The sequence below is a fragment of the Bombina bombina genome, chromosome 9, assembly GCF_027579735.1.
Source record: "Bombina bombina isolate aBomBom1 chromosome 9, aBomBom1.pri, whole genome shotgun sequence".
NCBI classification, from domain to species: Eukaryota; Metazoa; Chordata; class Amphibia; order Anura; family Bombinatoridae; genus Bombina; species Bombina bombina.
In genome coordinates, this window is record NC_069507.1 from 13,968,165 (window position 1) to 13,995,637 (window position 27,473).

General features: G+C 40.5%; 1 protein-coding gene across 1 annotated transcript in view; it reads left to right on the top strand.

Annotated features, from left to right (window-relative positions):
• Positions 1-5,043: 5,043 nt before the first annotated feature.
• LOC128639459 (beta-microseminoprotein) overlaps positions 5,044-27,473 on the top strand; it is a 32,957-nt gene continuing 10,527 nt past the window's right edge. Inside the window, exons 1-2 of the mRNA XM_053691601.1 lie at positions 5,044-5,190; positions 10,427-10,526. Of these exons, the coding sequence (XP_053547576.1) occupies positions 5,188-5,190; positions 10,427-10,526 (103 nt within the window). The 5' untranslated portion in view covers positions 5,044-5,187. The remainder of the gene's footprint in view (positions 5,191-10,426; positions 10,527-27,473) is intronic.

Below are 27,473 nucleotides of genomic sequence, written 5' to 3' on the forward strand. Positions count from 1 at the left end.
GTTACACGGGTTCTTCAGAGACTACGTGAGTTTTGTAAACTCGAGAAATGTGAGTTCCATCAGACTCAAGTAACCTTCCTAGGTTATGTTATCTCCTTTGCAGGGTTCTCCATGGATCCTGACAAGTTATCTGCAGTTCTGCATTGGCCTCGCCCAGTTGGTCTTCGGTTTATTCAACATTTTTTGGGGTTAGCCAATTACTATAGAAAGTTTATTAAAAACTTTTCTTCCTTGGTCAAACCTATCACAGACATGACCCGTAAAGAGAATGATCCACTCCATTTGTCACCTACTGCCATTAAGGCCTTTGATAGTCTTAAGACTACCTTTGCTGCTGCTCCAGTTCTGGCTCATCCTAACCCTGTCCTGCCTTTCGTTCTTGAGGTTGATGCGTCTGAGACTGGAGTAGGTGCCCTCTTGTCTCAACGTCCTATGCCTGACGGTTCCTTGCATCCGTGTGGTTTCTTCTCTAAGAAATTGTCTCCAGCGGAGTGCAATTATGAAATTGGCAACAGGGAATTACTTGCCATAATTTTGGCACTTAAGGAATTGAGGCATCTTCTCGAGGGTACTAGCGTGCCAGTGCTCTTTCTTACTGACCACAAGAATTTAACTTATCTATCTGAAGCAAAACGTTTGTCGCCCCGAGAGGCCAGATGGGCGCTATTTTTGTCTTGGTTTAATTATGTGGTCTCCTACCTGCCTGGTAGTAAGAATTTTAGGGCTGATGCCCTCTCTCAACAATTTTCGCCTCTGTCCAAGGAGGAATCTGTACCTACTCCTGTTATACCTCCTGACCATATTTTGGCTACCATACGTACTAATTTGACTTCTCTCTTGGTTTTTTTTCCCTGTTGTGTTTGCCATGTGCTGCTGGCAGCCATTTTACTCACCTCTCTTCCTGACTATGGTGCATTGTGGGGGATGCTGCTCAATTCCTGCACTTCCTTTTATGGCCAGACTGGTGTGCATCATCCATGTGAGACAGGATGCAGTCACTTATTATTTAAAGGGCCTCTGTTCAGTATGCTTTGCCTTTGCGTTGTCTCAGACTTGTTTGTGAGAGTTCCTGTGTATTACCTGGCTGCCTGACGTCCTTCCTGGTTCCTGATCCCTGGCTTGTTCCTGACTCTGCTGTTTTCCTTGTTCCTGATTCCGGCTCGTCTGACTATTCGCTTTGGCTCCTGACTCGGCTCGTCTGACTACCAGCTCTGGTTTTGATTCCTGGCTTGTTATTTGTTTTGTGGACTTTTTTATTATTTGTTGCTATTAATAAAGGTGTGATTATTTTTGCACTTCTCATCTCAGTCTGATTCCTGGCACCCTGACACCACCTGGATGTAGCCTTCTGCCCGTCTGGAGGTCCTCTTCTGCCCGGATCGGATGAAGACTTCTGCCTGTCTGGAGGTCCTCTTCTGCCCGGATCGGATGAAGACTTCTACCCCTCTGGAGGATCACTTGTGCCCGGCTGGGTGAAGATGGCTCAAGGTAGGGTGATCTTCAAGGGGTTAGTGTTAGGTTTTATTAAAGGGGTATTGGGTGGGTTTTAGAGTAGGGTTGGGTGTGTGGGTGGTGGGTTTTAATGTTGGGGGGGTATTCTAATTTATTTTACAGGTAAAGGAGCTGATTACGTTGGTGCAATGCCCTGCAAAAAGCCCTTTGAAGGGCTATTTGTAATTTAGTATAGGGTAGGGAATTTTATTATTTTGGGGGGCTTTTTTATTTTATTAGGGGGATTAGATTAGGTGTAAGTTTAAAAAAATTTTAATTATTTTTTTATTTTCTGTAATTTAGTGGAGGGTTTTTTGTACTTTAGTTTATTTAATTTAATTGTATTTAATTGTAGTTAGTTTAGGTAATTAATTTAATGATAGTGTAGTGTAAGGTGTAATTGTAATTTAGGTTAGGATTTATTTTACAGGTAAATTTGTACTTATTTTAACTAGGAAGATATTAAATAGTTAATAACTATTTAATAACTATTGTAGCTAGTTAAAATAAATACAAACTTGCCTGTAAAATAAAAATAAACCCTAAGATAGATACAATGTAACTATTAGTTATATTGTAGCTATCTTAGGGTTTATTTTATAGGTAAGTATTTAGTTTTAAATAGGATTAATTTATTTAATTGTAGTAATTTTATTTTGTTTTATTTAAATTATATTTAAGTTAGGGGGGTATTAGGGTTAGACTTAAGTTTAGACTTAGGTTTAGGGGTTAATAAATTTAATATAGTAGCGGTCGATGATGGGGACGGCAGATTAGGGGTTAATAAATGTAGGTAGGTTGCGGCGACATTGGGGGCGGCAGATTAGGGGTTCATAAGTATAATGTAGGTGGCGGCGGTGTCCGGAGCGGCAGATTAGGGGTTAAAAATATAATGCAGGTGTTGGCGATGTCGGGGGCAGCAGATTAGGGGTTAATAAGTGTAATATTAGGGGTGTTTAGACTCGGGGTTCATGTTAGTGTGTAAGGTGTAGACATAAATTTTATTTCTCCATAGGAATCAATGGGGCTGCGTTAGGAGCTGAACGCTAGAAATGTGCGATTCATTTCGGATCGATTCGGAAATTCGGCCGAAGTCGGTAAATTCTGAGATTCAGATCGATTTGAATTTCCGAATTAAAATAGTGCAGAATCTAGGAATAAATCCGAATTAGTTCGGATTTATTCGGTACATTCGGATGGCCATGGATTATACTAGTATTGTACAGTATATTAGGTTATATCACTCTGCTATGGGTTACACCTAATATACAGTACATAATACTAGTCTAATACACAGCATATCCCACCTAACACATACCGAAATTCCGAATTTCCGAATCGAACCGAATCCAGCCGAATTTATTAGAATCCGAATGAATACGAAACGAATCCGAAACAAATGAATTCAAATTTTTCCGAACCGAAATTCAAAAAAATCCGAATCGATCCGAACCAAACCGAAACAAATTTTTCAATCATGCACAAGTCTACTGAACGCTGCTTTTTTGCAGGTGTTAGGTTTTTTTCCAGCTGAATCTGCCCCATTGTTTCCTATGGGGAAATCGTGCATGAGCACGTTCAGCCAGCTCACCCCTACCGTAAGCAACGCTGGTATTGAGGTGAGATGTGGAGCTAAATTTTGCTCTACGCTCACTTTTTAGAGGCTAACGCCGGGTTTAAAAAAACCTGTAATACCAGCGTTGTTTTAAGTGAGACGTGAGAAAAAAAGGAGCGCTAGCACCGCAAGCCTTACTGACAAAAACTCGTAATCTAGCCGATAGTGTTTACCGTCCCTTTAAGTCGTTACAGAAATAATGCGCACCACTGCAAGCTTTTTGAGCATACAATACTGGTGCACTGCCCTTGCAGCATATGTGCATTTGCCACTGTAAAACAGTAGTAACTATTGCTAGAAGCATTTTTACTAAAGGGAAATGTATTGCAAAAATGTTTATAAACATCAAACTGAAATGTACCCATGCAGATTTAAAGGGACAGTCAAGTCCCAAAAAGACTTTCATGTTTAAAATAGGGCATGTAATTTTAAATTACTTTCCAATGTAATTTTATCACCAATTTTGCTTTGCTATCTTGGAATTCTTAGTTGAAAGCTAAACCTAGGCCCTTGAAGGCCGCCTCTTATCACATGATTTTTTATTTGCTTTTCACAACAGGGGAGAGCTAGTTTGTGTGAGCCATACAGATAACATTGTGATCACGCCTGTGGATTGTGGCAGACACTGCACTTATTGGCTAAAATTAAAGTTAATAGATAATAAATATAAAGTCATGTGATCAGGAGGCAGTCAGCGGAAGCTTAGATACAGGGTAATCACAGAGGTAAAAAGTATATTAATATAACTGAGATAAGGAGCAGTCTGCAGAGGCTTAGATACAAGGTAATCACAGAGGTAAAAAGTATATTAATATAACTGAGATACGGAGCAGTCTGCAGAGGCTTAGCTACAGGGTAATCACAGAGGTAAAAAGTATATTAATATAACTGAGATAAGGGGCAGTCTGCAGAGGCTTAGATACAAGGTAATCACAGAGGTAAAAAGTATATTAATATAACTGAAATAAGGGGCAGTCTGCAGAGGCTTAGATACAAGGTAATCACAGAGGTAAAAAGTATATTAATATAACTGAGATAAGGAGCAGTCTGCAGAGGCTTAGATACAAGGTAATCACAGAGGTAAAAAGTATATTAATATAACTGAAATAAGGAGCAGTCTGCAGAGGTTTAGATACAGGGTAATCACAGAGGTAAAAAGTATATTAATATAACTGAGATAAGGGGCAGTCTGCAGAGGCTTAGATACAAGGTAATCACAGAGGTAAAAAGTATATTAATATAACTGAAATAAGGGGCAGTCTGCAGAGGCTTAGATACAAGGTAATCACAGAGGTAAAAAGTATATTAATATAACTGAGATAAGGGGCAGTCTGCAGAGGCTTAGATACAAGGTAATCAGAGAGGTAAAAAGTATATTAATATAACTGAGATAAGGAGCAGTCTGCAGAGGCTTAGATACAAGGTAATCAGAGAGGTAAAAAGTATATTAATATAACTGAGATAAGGGGCAGTCTGCAGAGGCTTAGATACAAGGTAATCAGAGAGGTAAAAAGTATATTAATATAACTGAGATGAGCAGTCTGCAGAGGCTTAGATACAAGGTAATCACAGAGGTAAAAAGTATATTAATATAACTGAGATAAGAAGCAGTCTGCAGAGGCTTAGATACAGGGTAATCACAGAGGTAAAAAGTATATTAATATAACTGAGATAAGAAGCAGTCTGCAGAGGCTTAGATACAAGGTAATCACAGAGGTAAAAAGTATATTAATATAACAGAGATGGTTATGCAAAACTGGGTAATAAAGGGATTATCTATCTTTTAAACAATAACAATTCTGGTGTTGACTGTCCCTGCGACCTTTCTATCCCTATACGTCCTCTAAGTTGTTTTTGCACATTTCCTGTGAGATAAATCTATGTTCCATGTGACTGATATTTACCAATGGTTTAACTCAGAGTCCCACTATGGACAAATACAAGTAGGATAGAAATGTAGCAATAATGTAATCCCGAGTGTTTGCACTGTTTGTGAGCCAAAGGCTTTGCTAGATTTCCCTAGTTTAAATAGCCTATTCCAGGTTGGTTAAACCACTTGCTGAGACCAAGAGTATCTCAACATGGTAAGTTTATTTCTCTCTGTCTCTCTTCCCTTTGTCTCCGTCTGTCCTTGTGTTTACATTTGTCACTCTCCCTTTTTCTTTCTTCTTGTAGTACTTTTCACCACTTCTGGGCATTTACATGTTACTTAGAGCAGTGTTTTTCAACCAGTCTGCCGTGGCACACTAGTGTGCCGTGAGAGATCCTCAGGTGTGCTGTGAGAGATCCTCAGGTGTGCTGTGAGAGATCCTCAGGTGTGCTGTGAGAGATCCTCAGGTGTGCCGTGAGAGATCCTCAGGTGTGCTGTGAGAGATCCTCAGGTGTGCTGTGAGAGATCCTCAGGTGTGCAGTGAGAGATCCTCAGGTGTGCCGTGAGAGATCCTCAGGTGTGCTGTGAGAGATCCTCAGGTGTGCTGTGAGATATCCTCAGGTGTGCTGTGAGAGATCCTCAGGTGTGCCGTGAGAGATCCTCAGGTGTGCTGTGAGAGATCCTCAGGTGTGCCGTGAGAGATCCTCAGGTGTGCTGTGAGAGATCCTCAGGTGTGCTGTGAGAGATCCTCAGGTGTGCTGTGAGAGATCCTCAGGTGTGCTGTGAGAGATCCTCAGGTGTGCAGTGAGAGATCCTCAGGTGTGCCGTGAGAGATCCTCAGGTGTGCTGTGAGAGATCCTCAGGTGTGCTGTGAGAGATCCTCGGGTGTGCTGTGAGAGATCCTCAGGTGTGCTGTGAGAGATCCTCAGGTGTGCAGTGAGAGATCCTCAGGTGTGCCGTGAGAGATCCTCAGGTGTGCTGTGAGAGATCCTCAGGTGTGCTGTGAGAGATCCTCAGGTGTGCTGTGAGAGATCCTCAGGTGTGCCGTGAGAGATCCTCAGGTGTGCTGTGAGAGATCCTCAGGTGTGCTGTGAGAGATCCTCAGGTGTGCCGTGAGAGATCCTCAGGTGTGCTGTGAGAGATCCTCAGGTGTGCTGTGAGAGATCCTCAGGTGTGCTGTGAGAGTTCCTCAGGTGTGCCGTGAGAGATCCTCAGGTGTGCTGTGAGAGATCCTCAGGTGTGCTGTGAGAGATCCTCAGGTGTGCCGTGAGAGATCCTCAGGTGTGCAGTGAGAGATCCTCAGGTGTGCCGTGAGAGATCCTCAGGTGTGCTGTGAGAGATCCTCAGGTGTGCCGTGAGAGATCCTCAGGTGTGCAGTGAGAGATCCTCAGGTGTGCCGTGAGAGATCCTCAGGTGTGCAGTGAGAGATCCTCAGGTGTGCTGTGAGAGATCCTCAGGTGTGCTGTGAGAGATTCTCAGGTGTGCCATGAGAGATCCTCAGGTGTGCCGTGAGAGATCCTCAGGTGTGCCGTGAGAGATCCTCAGGTGTGCCACGGCAGACTGACAACAGTGTGACATATTTTTTACTCCCAGTGCAGGGGTAGTTTGTAGGAGGCATGGCATAACAGCACAATACATACAGTATGTGTGTGTTTGTGTGTATGTGTATATATATATATACATACAGTAGGTGTGTGTTTGTGTGTATGTGTATATATATGTGCTGTATTAGGCTACTACATACAGTATGTGTGTGTTTGTGTGTATGTGTATATATATATGTGCTGTATTAGGCTACTACATACAGTAGGTGTGTGTTTGTGTGTATGTGTATATATATATATATATATATATACATACAGTAGGTGTGTGTTTGTGTGTATGTGTATATATATATGTGCTGTATTAGGCTACTACATACAGTATGTGTGTGTTTGTGTGTATGTGTATATATATGTGTGCTGTATTAGGCTACTACATACAGTATGTGTGTGTATGTGTATATATATATGCTGTATTAGGCTACTACATACAGTATGTGTGTGTTTGTGCGTATGTGTATATATATATGCTGTATTAGGCTACTACATACAGTATGTGTGTGTTTGTGTGTATGTGTATATATATATGCTGTATTAGGCTACTACATACAGTATGTGTGTGTTTGTGTGTATGTGTATATATATATGCTGTATTAGGCTACTACATACAGTATGTGTGTGTTTGTGTGTATGTGTATATATATATGCTGTATTAGGCTACTACATACAGTATGTGTCTGTTTGTGTGTATGTGTATATATATATGCTGTATTAGGCTACTACATACAGTATGTGTGTGTTTGTGTGTATGTGTATATATATGTGCTGTATTAGGCTACTACATACAGTAGGTGTGTGTTTGTGTGTATGTGTATATATATATATACATACAGTAGGTGTGTGTTTGTGTGTATGTGTATATATGTGCTGTATTAGGCTACTACATACAGTATGTGTGTGTTTGTGTGTATGTGTATATATATATGTGCTGTATTAGGCTACTACATACAGTATGTGTGTGTATGTGTATATATATATATGCTGTATTAGGCTACTACATACAGTATGTGTGTGTTTGTGTGTATGTGTATATATATATGCTGTATTAGGCTACTACATACAGTATGTGTGTGTTTGTGTGTATGTGTATATATATATGCTGTATTAGGCTACTACATACAGTATGTGTGTGTTTGTGTGTATGTGTATATATATATATGCTGTATTAGGCTACTACATACAGTATGTGTCTGTTTGTGTGTATGTGTATATATATATGCTGTATTAGGCTACTACATACAGTATGTGTGTGTTTGTGTGTATGTGTATATATATATGCTGTATTAGGCTACTACATACAGTATGTGTGTGTTTGTGTGTATGTGTATATATATATATGCTGTATTAGGCTACTACATACAGTATGTGTGTGTGTGTTTGTGTGTATGTGTATATATATGTGCTGTATTAGGCTACTACATACAGTATGTGTGTGTTTGTGTGTATGTGTATGTGTATATATATGTGCTGTATTAGGCTACTACATACAGTATGTGTGTGTTTGTGTGTATGTATGTGTATATATACTGTATTAGGCTACTACATACAGTATGTGTGTGTTTGTGTGTATGTATGTGTATATATACTGTATTAGGCTACTACATACAGTATGTGTGTGTTTGTGTGTATGTGTATATATATGTGCTGTATTAGGCTACTACATACAGTATGTGTGTGTTTGTGTGTATGTATGTGTATATATACTGTATTAGGCTACTACATACAGTATGTGTGTGTGTGTATGTGTATATATATATGCTGTATTAGGCTACTACATACAGTATGTGTGTGTTTGTGTGTATGTGTATATATATATGCTGTATTAGGCTACTACATACAGTATGTGTCTGTTTGTGTGTATGTGTATATATATGTGCTGTAATAGGCTACAATGTGTGATTTTTTTTAAATTTTGGGATGGTGGTGTGCCACAGGATTTGTTAATGTAAATAAGTGTGCCACGGCAAAAAAAGGTTAATAATCACTGACTTAGAGCACTCTATACAGTAGTCGTATGCTAATAAAAAGCAATTAGGTATGCTTTCATTTTCAGATCAGTGATTCAAAGAACAATTTTCTTTTGTTATGCAGAGTTTTCATTGGTAAATTAATATAACTGTCACTTTAATTAATAAATCATTTAAGTAAGCAACAAACATTAGTCCATTTGTTTATTAATTAAAGTGATAATCAAATATAATTTTTAAAAAAACGTTATTCGCTATTTGGGTCATTCATGCAAAAACAAAGCAAATATCTATTAAAGAAACATTTGCACAGAAATATTTACAACTCAAATGGTTGAAATTGGGATAAAACCATACTACAACTTCACTTCTCAGTGGTGTCAATAAAGCAAAATACACTGAGACTGGGGGGCTGCTGAGACCTTTCTATCCACAGCATCTCTCAAACTGAAATTAAAAAAACTATTCACAATAATTATCCAAACTTTAGCCTCAATGATAAATTGTACAAAAGTTACCATTCTGCTCCAGACCGGAAGCTAGTGAGTAGATCTATGGGACTAGTGGTACACAGTAATACAGGTGGCCCTCGTTTTACAACGGTACACCGTTTCAGAATAACAACCTTTTTTCCCAGTCATGTGACTGCTATTGAAAAGCAGTGCATTTGTTAAAATAGCCAGTAGGTGGAGCTGTCCGCTTGTGTTGCAGCAATCCAAGCAAGCTGAAATTAATCAGTTTAACCAGACCTGAGCTATTGAGCAGATTTCAAAGGAACAAGATCTTCCTGTCTATAAATCATTCCAAATTAGAAAGCATAGAAAGAACTGTTTGCAGAAAAATGCAAGTGAAGTCTGTGTTGTGTTATTTTTTTTATTAGGTTTATAATGCGGTTTTAGCATTTAAAGTCTTCATTTCAAAGCTTTAAAAATAATGTATTAGGAGGGTCCTGGAACCCAACTCCCTCACTTCCCATTGACTTGCATTATAAACTGGGTTTCAATTTACAACGGTTTTGATTTACAACCATTCCTTCTGGAACCTAACCCCGGCGTAAATTGAGGGCTACCTGTATTGTATTGTTTTATAAAACCAAATAAAGTGTGTTTTTATCTACTTAGTAACAGCACATGGTCTGTGATTAGATAAGATGAACTTGTAGTTATTAGCTGTTTAAACAGATTCAGGAATGGAGCAGAACAGTTACTTTTGAGATATATATATATACAGGCACACACACATATGTACACACACTTATTACATACACACACACACACATATGTACACACACTTATTACATACACACACACACACAAATACACACATACATACACACGCACGCACATACACACAAATACACATACACGTGCACACTCAAATACACATGCACACATACATACTCATGCACACTCAACTACACACACATACACACCTAAACACACACATAGATGCGCGCACACATACTCACATAAATACATACACACACATGAACACACTCATAAGCACACACATACATACATACATACATACACACACACAAATACACACATACATACACACGCATGCATATACACACAAATACACATGCACACATACATACATACACACACACAAATACGCACATACATACACACGCATGCATATACACACAAATACACATGCACACATACATACATAGATACATACACATGCACACTTAAATACACATGCACACATAAATACATACTCATGCACACTCTAATACAAATGCACACCTAAACACACACACATGAACACACGCATAAACTCACACATACATACATACGCACACACACATACACACATAAAAACACACATACATAGGCCTTAACAAACTCACATTGTCCTCTCCATATACTTTCAGAAGTATTTGTTTGCTGTTCTATTTGCTGTTGGTGTTCTGGTTACCAGTTGCTGGTCAGCGTGCTTTTTTGATCAGCCACAACGAGGACAAAATATAGATGGTAAGTTACAGATAATCACCTGCAGATCCATAAAAGTGCTGGCATATCCCATCCTTAAAAATTCCATCCCAAGGTATTGTTTACTGAATTTTCTGTATCTCAGGCAATGAGCAGTCATTAGCAAAACATTCTATAACAATTGTGCATACTTCTCCTTCTGAGAGTCTTATTGATTGTGCATAGCTCGCCTTCTGAGAGTCTAATTGATTGTGCATAGCTCGCCTTCTGAGACTTTTATTGATTGTGCATAGCTCGCCTTCTGAGAGTCTTATTGATCGTGCATAGCTCTCCTTCTGAGAGTTTTATTGATTGTGCATAGCTCGCCTTCTGAGAGTCTTATTGATCGTGCATAGCTCTCCTTCTGAGAGTTTTATTGATTGTGCATAGCTCGCCTTCTGAGAGTCTTATTGATTGTGCATAACTCACCTTCTGAGAGTTTTATTGATTGTGCATAGCTCGCCTTCTGAGAGTCTTATTGATTGTGCATAGCTCCCCTTCTGAGACTCTTATTGATTGTGGATAGCTCGCCTTCTGAGAGTTTTATTGATTGTGCATAGCTCGCCTTCTGAGAGTCTTATTGATTGTGCATAGCTCGCCTTCTGAGTGTTATTGATTGTGCATAGCTCCCCTTCTGAGAGTTTTATTGATTGTGCATAGCTCGCCTTCTGAGAGTTTTATTGATTGCGCATAGCTCGCCTTCTGAGAGTTTTATTGATTGTGCATACTTCTCCTTCTGAGAGTCTTATTGATTGTGCATAGCTCGCCTTCTGAGAGTTTTATTGATCATGCATAGCTCGCCTTCTGAGAGTCTTATTGATTGTGCATAGCTCCCCTTCTGAGAGTCTTATTGATTGTGCATAGCTCCCCTTCTGAGAGTTTTATTGATCGTGCATAGCTCGCCTTCTGAGAGTCTTATTGATCGTGCATAGCTCGCCTTCTGAGAGTCTTATTGATTGGGTATAGCTCGCCTTCTGAGAGATTTATTGATCGTGCATAGCTCGCCTTCTGAGAGTCTTATTGATCGTGCATAGCTCGCCTTTTGGGAGTCTTATTGATCGTGCATAGCTCGCCTTCTGAGAGTTTTATTGATTGTGCATAGCTCGCCTTCTGAGAGTTTTATTGATTGTGCATAGCTCCCCTTCTGAGAATCTTATTGATAGCGCATAGCTCCCCTTCTGAGAGTTTTATTGATTGTGCATAGTTAGCCTTCTGAGAGTTTTATTAATCGTGCATAGCTCGCCTTCTGAGAGTCTTATTGATTGTGCATAGCTCGGCTTCTGAGAGTTTTATTGATTGTGCATAGCTCCCTTCTGAGAGTTTTATTGATTGTGCATAGCTCCCTTCTGAGAGTTTTATTGATTGTGCATAGCTCCCCTGCTGAGAGTTTTATTGATTGTGCATAGCTCACCTTCTGAGAGTTTTATTGATTGTGCATAGCTCCCCTTCTGAGAGTTTTATTGATCGTGCATACTTCTCCTTCTGAGAGTCTTATTGATTGTGCATAGCTCGGCTTCTGATAGTTTTATTGATTGTGCATAGCTCCCCTTCTGAGAGTTTTATTGATTGTGCATAGCTCAGCTTCTGAGAGTTTTATTGATCGTGCATAGCTCGCCTTCTGAGAGATTTATTGATCGTGCATAGCTCGCCTTCTGAGAGTCTTATTGATTGTGCATAACTCCCCTTCTGAGAGTTTTATTGATCGTGCATAGCTCACCTTCTGAGAGATTTATTGATTGTGCATAGCTCGCCTTCTGAGAGTTTTATTGATCATGCATAGCTCGCTTTCTGAGAGTCTTATTGATTGTGCATAACTCCCCTTCTGAGAGTTTTATTGATCGTGCATAGCTCACCTTCTGAGAGATTTATTGATTGTGCATAGCTCGCCTTCTGAGAGTTTTATTGATTGTGCATAGCTCTCCTTCTGAGAGTTTTATTGATTGTGCATAGCTCGCCTTCTGAGAGTCTTATTGATTGTGCATAGCTCGCTTTCTGAGAGTCTTATTGATTGTGCATAGCTCGCCTTCTGAGAGTTTTATTGATTGTGCATAGCTCGCCTTCTGAGAGTTTTATTGATTGTGCATAGCTCCCCTTCTGAGAGTTTTATTGATCGTGCATAGCTCCCCTTCTGAGAGTTTTATTGATTGTGCATAGCTCGCCTTCTGAGAGTCTTATTGATTGTGCATAGCTCGCCTTCTGAGAGTCTTATTGATTGTGCATAGCTCGCCTTCTGAGAGTTTTATTGATTGTGCATAGCTCGCCTTCTGAGAGTTTTATTGATTGTGCATAGCTCTCCTTCTGAGAGTTTTATTGATCGTGCATAGCTCCCCTTCTGAGAGTTTTATTGATTGTGCATAGCTCGCTTTCTGAGAGTCTTATTGATTGTGCATAACTCCCCTTCTGAGAGTTTTATTGATTGTGCATAGCTCGCCTTCTGAGAGTTTTATTGATTGTGCATAGCTCTCCTTCTGAGAGTTTTATTGATTGTGCATAGCTCGCCTTCTGAGAGTCTTATTGATTGTGCATAGCTCGCTTTCTGAGAGTCTTATTGATTGTGCATAACTCACCTTCTGAGAGTTTTATTGATTGTGCATAGCTCGCCTTCTGAGAGTCTTATTGATTGTGCATAGCTAGCCTTCTGAGAGTCTTATTGATTGTGCATAGCTCGCCTTCTGAGAGTCTTATTGATTGTGCATAGCTCGCCTTCTGAGTGTTATTGATTGTGCATAGCTCCCCTTCTGAGAGTTTTATTGATTGTGCATAGCTCGCCTTCTGAGAGTTTTATTGATTGTGCATAGCTCGCCTTCTGAGAGTTTTATTGATTGTGCATACTTCTCCTTCTGAGAGTCTTATTGATTGTGCATAGCTCGCCTTCTGAGAGTTTTATTGATCATGCATAGCTCGCCTTCTGAGAGTCTTATTGATTGTGCATAGCTCCCCTTCTGAGAGTCTTATTGATTGTGCATAGCTCCCCTTCTGAGAGTTTTATTGATCGTGCATAGCTCGCCTTCTGAGAGTCTTATTGATCGTGCATAGCTCGCCTTCTGAGAGTCTTATTGATTGGGCATAGCTCGCCTTCTGAGAGATTTATTGATCGTGCATAGCTCGCCTTCTGAGATTCTTATTGATCGTGCCTAGCTCGCCTTTTGGGAGTTTATTGATCGTGCATAGCTCGCCTTCTGAGAGTTTTATTGATTGTGCATAGCTCGCCTTCTGAGAGTTTTATTGATTGTGCATAGCTCCCCTTCTGAGAATCTTATTGATAGCGCATAGCTCCCCTTCTGAGAGTTTTATTGATTGTGCATAGTTAGCCTTCTGAGAGTTTTATTGATCGTGCATAGCTCGCCTTCTGAGAGTCTTATTGATTGTTCATAGCTCGGCTTCTGAGAGTTTTATTGATTGTGCATAGCTCCCTTCTGAGAGTTTTATTGATTGTGCATAGCTCCCTTCTGAGAGTTTTATTGATTGTGCATAGCTCCCCTGCTGAGAGTTTTATTGATTGTGCATAGCTCACCTTCTGAGAGTTTTATTGATTGTGCATAGCTCCCCTGCTGAGAGTTTTATTGATTGTGCATAGCTCACCTTCTGAGAGTTTTATTGATTGTGCATAGCTCGCCTTCTGAGAGTTTTATTGATTGTGCATAGCTCGGCTTCTGAGAGTTTTATTGATCGTGCATAGCTCGGCTTCTGAGAGTTTTATTGATCGTGCATAGCTCCCCTTCTGAGAGTTTTACTGATCGAGCATAGCTCGCCTTCTGAGAGTTTTATTGATAGTGCATAGCTCGCGTTCTGAGAGTTTTATTGATTGTGCATAGCTCCCCTGCTGAGAGTTTTATTGATTGTGCATAGCTCCCCTTCTGAAAGTTTTATTGATCGTGCATAGCTCCCCTTCTGATAGTTTTATTGATTGTGCATAGCTCAGCTTCTGAGAGATTTATTGATCGTGCATACTTCTCCTTATGAGAGTTTTATTGATCGTGCATAGCTCGCCTTCGGAGAATCTTATTGATAGTGCATAGCTCGCCTTCTGAGAGTTTTATTGATTGTGCATAGCTCGCCTTCTGAGACTTTTATTGATTGTGCATAGCTCACCTTCTGAGAGTTTTGTTGATCGTGCATAGCTCGCCGTCTGAGAGTTTTATTAATCGTGCATAGCTCGCCTTCGGAGAATCTTATTGATAGTGCATAGCTCGCCTTCTGAGAGTCTTATTGATTGTGCATAGCTCGGCTTCTGATAGTTTTATTGATTGTGCATAGCTCCCCTTCTGAGAGTTTTATTGATTGTGCATAGCTCAGCTTCTGCGAGTTTTATTGATCGTGCATAGCTCGCCTTCTGAGAGATTTATTGATCGTGCATAGCTCGCCTTCTGAGAGTCTTATTGATTGTGCATAACTCCCCTTCTGAGAGTTTTATTGATCGTGCATAGCTCACCTTCTGAGAGATTTATTGATTGTGCATAGCTCGCCTTCTGAGAGTTTTATTGATCATGCATAGCTCGCTTTCTGAGAGTCTTATTGATTGTGCATAACTCCCCTTCTGAGAGTTTTATTGATCGTGCATAGCTCACCTTCTGAGAGATTTATTGATTGTGCATAGCTCGCCTTCTGAGAGTTTTATTGATTGTGCATAGCTCTCCTTCTGAGAGTTTTATTGATTGTGCATAGCTCGCCTTCTGAGAGTCTTATTGATTGTGCATAGCTCGCTTTCTGAGAGTCTTATTGATTGTGCATAGCTCGCCTTCTGAGAGTTTTATTGATTGTGCATAGCTCGCCTTCTGAGAGTTTTATTGATTGTGCATAGCTCCCCTTCTGAGAGTTTTATTGATCGTGCATAGCTCCCCTTCTGAGAGTTTTATTGATTGTGCATAGCTCGCCTTCTGAGAGTCTTATTGATTGTGCATAGCTCGCTTTCTGAGAGTCTTATTGATTGTGCATAGCTCGCCTTCTGAGAGTTTTATTGATTGTGCATAGCTCGCCTTCTGAGAGTTTTATTGATTGTGCATAGCTCTCCTTCTGAGAGTTTTATTGATCGTGCATAGCTCCCCTTCTGAGAGTTTTATTGATTGTGCATAGCTCGCTTTCTGAGAGTCTTATTGATTGTGCATAACTCCCCTTCTGAGAGTTTTATTGATTGTGCATAGCTCGCCTTCTGAGAGTTTTATTGATTGTGCATAGCTCTCCTTCTGAGAGTTTTATTGATTGTGCATAGCTCGCCTTCTGAGAGTCTTATTGATTGTGCATAGCTCGCTTTCTGAGAGTCTTATTGATTGTGCATAACTCACCTTCTGAGAGTTTTATTGATTGTGCATAGCTCGCCTTCTGAGAGTCTTATTGATTGTGCATAGCTAGCCTTCTGAGAGTCTTATTGATTGTGCATAGCTCGCCTTCTGAGAGTCTTATTGATTGTGCATAGCTCGCCTTCTGAGTGTTATTGATTGTGCATAGCTCCCCTTCTGAGAGTTTTATTGATTGTGCATAGCTCGCCTTCTGAGAGTTTTATTGATTGCGCATAGCTCGCCTTCTGAGAGTTTTATTGATTGTGCATACTTCTCCTTCTGAGAGTCTTATTGATTGTGCATAGCTCGCCTTCTGAGAGTTTTATTGATCATGCATAGCTCGCCTTCTGAGAGTCTTATTGATTGTGCATAGCTCCCCTTCTGAGAGTCTTATTGATTGTGCATAGCTCCCCTTCTGAGAGTTTTATTGATCGTGCATAGCTCGCCTTCTGAGAGTCTTATTGATCGTGCATAGCTCGCCTTATGAGAGTCTTATTGATTGGGCATAGCTCGCCTTCTGAGAGATTTATTGATCGTGCATAGCTCGCCTTCTGAGATTCTTATTGATCGTGCCTAGCTCGCCTTTTGGGAGTTTATTGATCGTGCATAGCTCGCCTTCTGAGAGTTTTATTGATTGTGCATAGCTCGCCTTCTGAGAGTTTTATTGATTGTGCATAGCTCCCCTTCTGAGAATCTTATTGATAGCGCATAGCTCCCCTTCTGAGAGTTTTATTGATTGTGCATAGTTAGCCTTCTGAGAGTTTTATTGATCGTGCATAGCTCGCCTTCTGAGAGTCTTATTGATTGTTCATAGCTCGGCTTCTGAGAGTTTTATTGATTGTGCATAGCTCCCTTCTGAGAGTTTTATTGATTGTGCATAGCTCCCTTCTGAGAGTTTTATTGATTGTGCATAGCTCCCCTGCTGAGAGTTTTATTGATTGTGCATAGCTCACCTTCTGAGAGTTTTATTGATTGTGCATAGCTCCCCTGCTGAGAGTTTTATTGATTGTGCATAGCTCACCTTCTGAGAGTTTTATTGATTGTGCATAGCTCGCCTTCTGAGAGTTTTATTGATTGTGCATAGCTCGGCTTCTGAGAGTTTTATTGATCGTGCATAGCTCGGCTTCTGAGAGTTTTATTGATCGTGCATAGCTCCCCTTCTGAGAGTTTTACTGATCGAGCATAGCTCGCCTTCTGAGAGTTTTATTGATAGTGCATAGCTCGCGTTCTGAGAGTTTTATTGATTGTGCATAGCTCCCCTGCTGAGAGTTTTATTGATTGTGCATAGCTCCCCTTCTGAAAGTTTTATTGATCGTGCATAGCTCCCCTTCTGATAGTTTTATTGATTGTGCATAGCTCAGCTTCTGAGAGATTTATTGATCGTGCATACTTCTCCTTATGAGAGTTTTATTGATCGTGCATAGCTCGCCTTCGGAGAATCTTATTGATAGTGCATAGCTCGCCTTCTGAGAGTTTTATTGATTGTGCATAGCTCGCCTTCTGAGACTTTTATTGATTGTGCATAGCTCACCTTCTGAGAGTTTTGTTGATCGTGCATAGCTCGCCGTCTGAGAGTTTTATTAATCGTGCATAGCTCGCCTTATGAGAATCTTATTGATAGCGCATAGGTCGCCTTCTGAGAGTTTTATTGATCGTGCATAGCTCACCGTCGGAGAGTTTTATTGATCGTGCATAGCTCGCCTTCTGAGAGTTTTATTGATCGTTCATAGCTCGTCTTCTGAGAGTTTTATTGATCGTGCATAGCTCGCCTTCTGAGAGTTTTATTGATCGTGCATAGCTCGCCTTCTGAGAGTTTTTTATTGATTGTGCATAGCTCGCCTTCTGAGAGCCTTATTGATCGTGCATAGCCTTTCCTTCTGAGAGTTTTATTGATCGTGCATAGCTCACATTTTCAGAGTCTTGTTGATTGTGCATAGCTCACCTTTTAAGAGTCTTATTGATAGTGCATAGTTAGCCTTCTAAGAGTCTTATTGATTGTGCATAGCTTGCCTTCTGAGAGTTTTATTCATCGTGCATAGCTCGCGTTCTGAGAGCCTTGTTGATTGTGCATAGCTCCCCTTCTGAGAGTCTTATTGATTGTTCATAGCTCCCTTCTGAGAGTTTTATTGATCGTGCATAGCTCCCTTCTGAGAGTTTTATTGATCGTGCATAGCTCGCCTTCTGAGAGTTTTATTGATCGTGCATAGCTCCCTTCTGAGAGTTTTATTGATCGTGCATAGCTCCCTTCTGAGAGTTTTATTGATCGTTCATAGCTCGCCTTCTGAGAGTTTTATTGATCGTGCATAGCTCCCTTCTGAGAGTTTTATTGATCGTGCATAGCTCCCTTCTGAGAGTTTTATTGATCGTGCATAGCTCCCTTCTGAGAGTTTTATTGATTGTTCATAGCTCCCTTCTGAGAGTTTTATTGATCGTGCATAGCTCCCTTCTGAGAGTTTTATTGATCGTGCATAGCTCGCCTTCTGAGAGTTTTATTGATCGTGCATAGCTCGCCTTTTGAGAGTTTTATTGATCTTGCATAGCTCGTCTTCTGAGAGTTTTATTGATTGTGCATAGCTCGTCTTCTGAGAGTTTTATTGATAGTGCATAGCTCCCTTCTGAGAGTTTTATTGATAGTGCATAGCTCGCGTTCTGAGAGTTTTTTTATTGATTGTGCATAGCTTGCATTCTGAGAGTTTTATTGATCGTTCATAGCTCGCCTTTTGAGAGTTTTATTGATCTTGCATAGCTCGTCTTCTGAGAGTTTCATTGATTGTGCATAGCTCGTCTTCTGAGAGTTTTTTATTGATCGTGCATAGCTCGCCTTCTGAGAGTTTTTTTATTGATTGTGCATAGCTCGCCATTTGAGAGTCTTATTGATCGTGCATAGCTCGCCTTCTGAGAGTTTTATTGATTGTGCATAGCTTGCCTTCTGAGAGTCTTATTGATAGTGCATAGCTCGCAATCTGGGAGTTGTCTTATTGATTGTGCATAGCTCACCTTCTGAGAGTTTTATTGATCGTGCATAGCTCGTCTTCTGAGAGTTTTATTGATTGTGCATAGCTCGCCTTCTGAGAGTCTTATTGATAGTGCATAGCTCACCTGAGAGTTTTATTGATTGTGCATAGCTCGCCTTCTGGGAGTTTTATTGATTGTGCATAGCTAGCCTTCTGAGAGTTTTTTATTGATTGTGCATAGCTCGTCTTCTGAGAGTTTTATTGATCGTGCATAGCTCGCCTTTTGAGAGTTTTATTGATCTTGCATAGCTCGTCTTCTGAGAGTTTTATTGATTGTGCATAGCTCGCCTTCTGAGAGTTTTATTGATCTTGCATAGCTCGTCTTCTGAGAGTTTTATTGATTGTGCATAGCTCGCCTTCTGAGAGTTTTATTGATAGTGCATAGCTCGCCTGAGAGTTTTATTGATTGTGCATAGCTCGCCTTCTTTGGGTTTTATTGATTGTGCATAGCTCGCCTTCTGAGAGTCTTATTGATCATGCATAGCTCCCCTTCTGAGAGATTTATTGATCGTGCATAGCTCGCCTTCTGAGAGATTTATTGATCGTGCATAGCTCGCCTTCTGAGAATCTTATTGATTGTGCATAGCTTGTCTTCTGAGAGTCTTATTGATCGTGCATAGCTCGCCTTCTGAGAGTTTTATTGATAGTGCATAGCTTGTCTTCTGAGAGTCTTATTGATCGTGCATAGCTTGCCTTTTGAGAGTTTTATTGATCTTGCATAGCTCGTCTTCTGAGAGTTTTATTGATTGTGCTAAGCTCGCCTTCTGAGAGTTTTATTGATAGTGCATAGCTTGCCTGAGAGTTTTATTGATTGTGCTAAGCTCGCCTTCTGAGAGTTTTATTGATTGTGCATAGCTCGCCTTCTGAGAGTTTTATTGATAGTGCATAGCTCGCCTGAGAGTTTTATTGATTGTGCATAGCTCGCCTTCTTTGGGTTTTATTGATTGTGCCTAGCTCGCCTTCTGAGAGTCTTATTGATCATGCATAGCTCCCCTTCTGAGAGATTTATTGATCGTGCATAGCTCGGCTTTTGAGAATCTTATTGATAGTGCATAGCTCCCTTCTGAGAGTTTTATTGATAGCGCATAGCCTTGCCTTCTGAGAGTTTTATTGATTGTGCATAGCTGACCTTTTAAGAGTCTTATTGATAGTGCAAAATTAGCCTTCTGAGAGTCTTATTGATAGTGCATAGTTAGCCTTCTAAGAGTCTTATTGATTGTGCATAGCTCACCTTCTGAGAGTTTTATTGATCGTGCATAGCTCGCCTTCTGAGAGTTTTATTGATTGTGCATAGCTCACCTTCTGAGAGTTTTATTGATTGTGCATAGCTCGCCTTCTGAGAGTTTTATTGATCGTGCATAGCTCGCCTTCTGAGGGTCTTGTTGATTGTGCATAGCTCGCCTTCTGAGAGTCTTATTGATCGTGCATAGCTCCCTTCTGAGAGTTTTATTGATAGTGCATAGCTCGCGTTCTGAGAGTATTTTTATTGATTGTGCATAGCTCCCCTTCTGAGAGTTTTATTGATTGTGCATAGCTCGCCTTCTGAGAGTTTTATTGATTGTGCATAGCTCGCCTTCTGAGAGTCTTATTGATCATGCATAGCTCGCCTTCTGAGAGTCTTATTGATCATGCATAGCTCGTCTTCTGAGAGTCTTATTGATCATGCATAGCTCGCCTTCTGAGAGTCTTATTGATCATGCATAGCTCGTCTTCTGAGAGTCTTATTGATCATGCATAGCTCGCCTTCTGAGAGTCTTATTGATCATGCATAGCTCGTCTTCTGAGAGTCTTATTGATCATGCATAGCTCCCTTCTGAGAGTTTTATTGATCGTGCATAGCTCCCCTTCTGAGAGTTTTATTGATCGTGCATAGCTCCCCTTCCAAGAGTTTTATTGATCGTGCATAGCTCGCCTTCTGAGACTTTTATTGATTGTGCATAGCTTACCTTCTGAGAGTTTTGTTGATCGTGCATAGCTCGCCGTCTGAGAGTTTTATTGATCGTGCATAGCTCGCCTTATGAGAATCTTATTGATAGCGCATAGGTCGCCTTCTGAGAGTTTTATTGATCGTGCATAGCTCGCCTTATGAGAATCTTATTGATAGCGCATAGGTCGCCTTATGAGAGTTTTATTGATCTGCATAGCTCGCCTTCTGAGAGTTTTATTGATCGTGCATAGCTCGCCTTCTGAGAGTTTTATTGATCGTGCATAGCTCGCCTTCTGAGAGTTTTTATTGATTGTGCATAGCTCGCCTTCTGAGAGTCTTATTGATCGTGAATAGTTAGCCTTCTGAGAGTCTTATTGATCGTGCATAGCTCCCTTCTGAGAGTCTTATTGATAGTGCATAGCTCGCCTTCTGTGAGTTTTATTGATTGTGCATAGCTCACCTCTTAAGAGTGTTATTGATAGTGCATAGTTAGCCTTCTAAGAGTTTTATTGATCGTGCATAGCTCGCCTTTTGAGAGTTTTATTGATCGTGCATAGCTCGCCTTTTGAGAGTTTTATTGATCGTGCATAGCTCACCTTTTGAGAGTTTTATTGATCTTGCATAGCTCGTCTTCTGAGAGTTTTATTGATCGTGCATAGCTCACCTTTTGAGAGTTTTATTGATCTTGCATAGCTCGTCTTCTGAGAATTTCATTGATTGTGCATAGCTCGTCTTCTGAGAGTTTTTTTTGATTGTGCATAGCTCGCCTTCTGAGAGTTTTATTGATCGTGCATAGCTCACCTTCTGAGAGTCTTATTGATCATGCATAGTTAGCCTTCTGAGAGTTTTTTTATTGATTGTGCATAGCTCGCCATTTGAGAGTCTTATTGATCGTGCATAGCTCTCCTTCTGAGAGTTTTATTGATTGTGCATAGCTTGCCTTCTGAGAGTCTTATTGATAGTGCATAGCTCGCAATCTGGGAGTTGTCTTATTGATTGTGCATAGCTCACCTTCTGAGAGTTTTATTGATCGTGCATAGCTCGTCTTCTGAGAGTTTTATTGATATTGCATAGCTCGCCTTCTGAGAGTCTTATTGATAGTGCATAGCTCACCTGAGAGTTTTATTGATTGTGCATAGCTCGCCTTCTGGGAGTTTTATTGATTGTGCATAGCTAGCCTTCTGAGAGTTTTTTATTGATTGTGCATAGCTCGTCTTCTGAGAGTTTTATTGATCGTGCATAGCTCGCCTTTTGAGAGTTTTATTGATCTTGCATAGCTCGTCTTCTGAGAGTTTTATTGATTGTGCATAGCTCGCCTTCTGAGAGTTTTATTGATCTTGCATAGCTCGTCTTCTGAGAGTTTTATTGATTGTGCATAGCTCGCCTTCTGAGAGTTTTATTGATAGTGCATAGCTCGCCTGAGAGTTTTATTGATTGTGCATAGCTCGCCTTCTTTGGGTTTTATTGATTGTGCATAGCTCGCCTTCTGAGAGTCTTATTGATCATGCATAGCTCCCCTTCTGAGAGATTTATTGATCGTGCATAGCTCGCCTTCTGAGAGATTTATTGATCGTGCATAGCTCGCCTTCTGAGAATCTTATTGATTGTGCATAGCTTGTCTTCTGAGAGTCTTATTGATCGTGCATAGCTCGCCTTCTGAGAGTTTTATTGATAGTGCATAGCTTGTCTTCTGAGAGTCTTATTGATCGTGCATAGCTTGCCTTTTGAGAGTTTTATTGATCTTGCATAGCTCGTCTTCTGAGAGTTTTATTGATTGTGCTAAGCTCGCCTTCTGAGAGTTTTATTGATAGTGCATAGCTTGCCTGAGAGTTTTATTGATTGTGCTAAGCTCGCCTTCTGAGAGTTTTATTGATTGTGCATAGCTCGCCTTCTGAGAGTTTTATTGATAGTGCATAGCTCGTCTGAGAGTTTTATTGATTGTGCATAGCTCGCCTTCTTTGGGTTTTATTGATTGTGCCTAGCTCGCCTTCTGAGAGTCTTATTGATCATGCATAGCTCCCCTTCTGAGAGATTTATTGATCGTGCATAGCTCGGCTTTTGAGAATCTTATTGATAGTGCATAGCTCCCTTCTGAGAGTTTTATTGATAGCGCATAGCCTTGCCTTCTGAGAGTTTTATTGATTGTGCATAGCTGACCTTTTAAGAGTCTTATTGATAGTGCAAAATTAGCCTTCTGAGAGTCTTATTGATAGTGCATAGTTAGCCTTCTAAGAGTCTTATTGATTGTGCATAGCTCACCTTCTGAGAGTTTTATTGATCGTGCATAGCTCGCCTTCTGAGAGTTTTATTGATTGTGCATAGCTCACCTTCTGAGAGTTTTATTGATTGTGCATAGCTCGCCTTCTGAGAGTTTTATTGATCGTGCATAGCTCGCCTTCTGAGGGTCTTGTTGATTGTGCATAGCTCGCCTTCTGAGAGTCTTATTGATCGTGCATAGCTCCCTTCTGAGAGTTTTATTGATAGTGCATAGCTCGCGTTCTGAGAGTATTTTTATTGATTGTGCATAGCTCCCCTTCTGAGAGTTTTATTGATTGTGCATAGCTCGCCTTCTGAGAGTTTTATTGATTGTGCATAGCTCGCCTTCTGAGAGTCTTATTGATCATGCATAGCTCGCCTTCTGAGAGTCTTATTGATCATGCATAGCTCGTCTTCTGAGAGTCTTATTGATCATGCATAGCTCGCCTTCTGAGAGTCTTATTGATCATGCATAGCTCGTCTTCTGAGAGTCTTATTGATCATGCATAGCTCGCCTTCTGAGAGTCTTATTGATCATGCATAGCTCGTCTTCTGAGAGTCTTATTGATCATGCATAGCTCCCTTCTGAGAGTTTTATTGATCGTGCATAGCTCCCCTTCTGAGAGTCTTATTGATCATGCATAGCTCGCCTTCTGAGAGTCTTATTGATCATGCATAGCTCGTCTTCTGAGAGTCTTATTGATCATGCATAGCTCCCTTCTGAGAGTTTTATTGATCGTGCATAGCTCGCCTTCTGAGACTTTTATTGATTGTGCATAGCTTACCTTCTGAGAGTTTTGTTGATCGTGCATAGCTCGCCGTCTGAGAGTTTTATTGATCGTGCATAGCTCGCCTTATGAGAATCTTATTGATAGCGCATAGGTCGCCTTCTGAGAGTTTTATTGATCGTGCATAGCTCGCCTTATGAGAATCTTATTGATAGCGCATAGGTCGCCTTCTGAGAGTTTTATTGATCTGCATAGCTCGCCTTCTGAGAGTTTTATTGATCGTGCATAGCTCGCCTTCTGAGAGTTTTATTGATCGTGCATAGCTCGCCTTCTGAGAGTTTTTATTGATTGTGCATAGCTCGCCTTCTGAGAGTCTTATTGATAGTGCATAGCTCGCCTTCTGTGAGTTTTATTGATTGTGCATAGCTCACCTCTTAAGAGTGTTATTGATAGTGCATAGTTAGCCTTCTAAGAGTTTTATTGATCGTGCATAGCTCGCCTTTTGAGAGTTTTATTGATCGTGCATAGCTCGCCTTTTGAGAGTTTTATTGATCGTGCATAGCTCACCTTTTGAGAGTTTTATTGATCTTGCATAGCTCGTCTTCTGAGAGTTTTATTGATCGTGCATAGCTCACCTTTTGAGAGTTTTATTGATCTTGCATAGCTCGTCTTCTGAGAATTTCATTGATTGTGCATAGCTCGTCTTCTGAGAGTTTTTTTTGATTGTGCATAGCTCGCCTTCTGAGAGTTTTATTGATCGTGCATAGCTCACCTTCTGAGAGTCTTATTGATCATGCATAGTTAGCCTTCTGAGAGTTTTTTTATTGATTGTGCATAGATCGCCATTTGAGAGTCTTATTGATAGTGCATAGCTCGCCTTCTGAGAGATTTATTGATCATGCATAGCTCGCCTTCGGAGAATCTTATTGATAGTGCATAGCTCGCCTTCGGAGAATGTTATTGATAGTGCATAGTTAGCCTTCTAAGAGTCTTATTGATTGTGCATAGCTCGCCTTCTGAGAGTCTTATTGATCGTGCATAGCTCCCTTCTGAGAGTTTTATTGATAGTGCATAGCTCGCGTTCTGAGACTATTTTTATTGATTGTGCATAGCTCGCCTTCTGAGAGTTTTATTGATCATGCATAGCTCGCCTTTTGAGAGTTTTATTGATCTTGCATAGCTCGTCTTCTGAGAGTTTTATTGATCGTGCTAGCTCACCTTTTGAGAGTTTTATTGATCTTGCATAGCTCGTCTTCTGAGAATTTCATTGATTGTGCATAGCTCGTCTTCTGAGAGTTTTTTATTGATTGTGCATAGCTTGCCTTCTGAGAGTTTTATTGATCGTGCATAGCTCACCTTCTGAGAGTCTTATTGATCATGCATAGTTAGCCTTCTGAGAGTTTTTTTATTGATTGTGCATAGCTCGCCATTTGAGAGTCTTATTGATAGTGCATAGCTCGCCTTCTGAGAGATTTATTGATCATGCATAGCTCGCCTTCGGAGAATCTTATTGATAGTGCATATCTCGCCTTCTGAGAGATTTATTGATCGTGCATAGCTCGCCTTTGGATAATCTTATTGATAGTACATAGCTCGCCTTCTGAGAGTTTTATTGATTGTGCATAGCTTGCCTTCTGAGAGTTTTATTGATAGTGCATAGCTCGCCTTCTGAGAGTTTTATTGATAGTGCATAGCTCGCCTTCTGAGAGTTTTATTGATAGTGCATAGCTCGCCTTCTGAGAGTTTTATTGATAGTGCATAGCTCGTCTTCTGAGAGTTTTATTGATAGTGCATACATAGCTCGCCTTCTGAGAGACTTATTGATAGTGCATAGCTCGCGTTCTGAGAGTTGTTTTATTGATTGTGCATAGCTCACCTTCTGAGAGTTTTATTGATCGTGCATAGCTTGCCTTTTGAGAGTTGTATTGATCGTGCATAGCTCGCCTTCTGAGAGTCTTATTGATCGTGCATAGTTTGCCTTCTGAGAGTCTTATTGATCGTGCATAGCTCGTCTTCTGAGAGTTTTTTAATTGATTGTGCATAGCTCGCCATCTGAGAGTTTTATTGATTGCGCATAGCTCGCCCTTCTGAGAGTTTTATTGATAGTGCATAGCTCGCCTTCTGAGAGTCCTATTGATTGTGCATTACTCACCTTCTGAGAGTTTTATTGATCGTGCATAGCTCGCCTTCTGAGAGTCTTATTGATTGTGCATAACTCACCTTCTGAGAGTCTTACTAATCGTGCATAACTCACCTTCTGAGAGTTTTATTGATCGTGCATAGCTCACCTTCTGAGAGTTTTATTGATCGTGCATAGCTCACCTTCTGAGAGTTTTATTGATTGTACATAGCTCGCCTTCTGAGAGTTTTATTGATCGTTCATAGCTCGCCTTCTGAGAGTTTTATTGATTGTGCATAGCTCGCCTTCTGAGAGTCTTATTGATCGTGCATAGCTCCCCTTCTTAGAGTTTTATTGATCGTGCATCGCTCGGCTTCTGAGAGTTTTATTGATTGTGCATAGCTCGCCTTCTGAGAGTTTTATTGATCGTGCATAGCTCCCTTCTGAGAGTTTTATTGATTGTGCATAGCTCGCCTTCTGAGAGTTTTATTGATCTTGCATAGCTCACCTTCTGAGAGTTTTATTGATCGTGCATAGCTCACCTTCTGAGAATCTTATTGATAGTGCATAGCTCGCCTTCTGAGAATCTTATTGATAGCGCATAGCTCGCCTTCTGAGAATTTTATTGATCGTGCATAGCTCGCCTTCTGAGAATTTTATTGATCGTGCATAGCTCGCCTTCTGAGAGTTTTATTGATCGTGCATAGCTCGCCTTCTGAGAGTTTTATTGATCATGCATTGCTCGCCTTCTGAGATTTTTTTATTGATTGTGCATAGCTCGCCCTCTGAGAGTCTTATTGATCGTGAATAGTTAGCCTTCTGAGAGTCTTATTGATTGTGCATAGCTCGCCCTCTGAGAGTCTTATTGATCGTGAATAGTAAGCCTTCTGAGAGTCTTATTGATTGTGCATAGCTCGCCCTCTGAGAGTCTTATTGATCGTGAATAGTAAGCCTTCTGAGAGTCTTATTGATTGTGCATAGCTCGCCTTCTGAGAGTCTTATTGATTGTGCATAGCTCGCCTTCTGAGAGTCTTATTGATAGTGCATAGCCTTGCCTTCTGAGAGTTTTATTTATCGTGCATAGCTCACCTTCTGAGAGTCTTATGGATAGTGTATAGCTCGCCTTCTGAGAGTCTTATTTATAGTGTATAGTTAGCCTTCTAAGAGTCTTATTGATTGTGCATAGCTCGCCTTCTGAGAGTTTTATTGATCGTGCATAGCTCGCCTTCTGAGAGTCTTATTGATCGTGCATAGCTCCCTTCTGAGAGTCTTATTGATAGTGCATAGCTCGACATGAATAAGGGGCTGGTTATAGGGGAGTGACCAGGACTTATCACATATACTAATGAGAAGCATGTGGTATTCACTAACACTCTACTGACATGAATAAGGGTCTGGTTATGGGGGAGTGACCAGGACTTATCACCTATACTAATGACAAGCATGTGGTATTTATAAACACTCTACTGGCATGAATAAGGGTCTGGTTATGGGGAAGTGACCAGGACTTATCACCTATACTAATGACAAGCATGTGGTATTCATAAACACTCTACTGGCATGAATAAGGATCTGGTTATGGGGGGGGGGGAGTGACCAGGACCTATCACCTATACTAATGACAAGCATG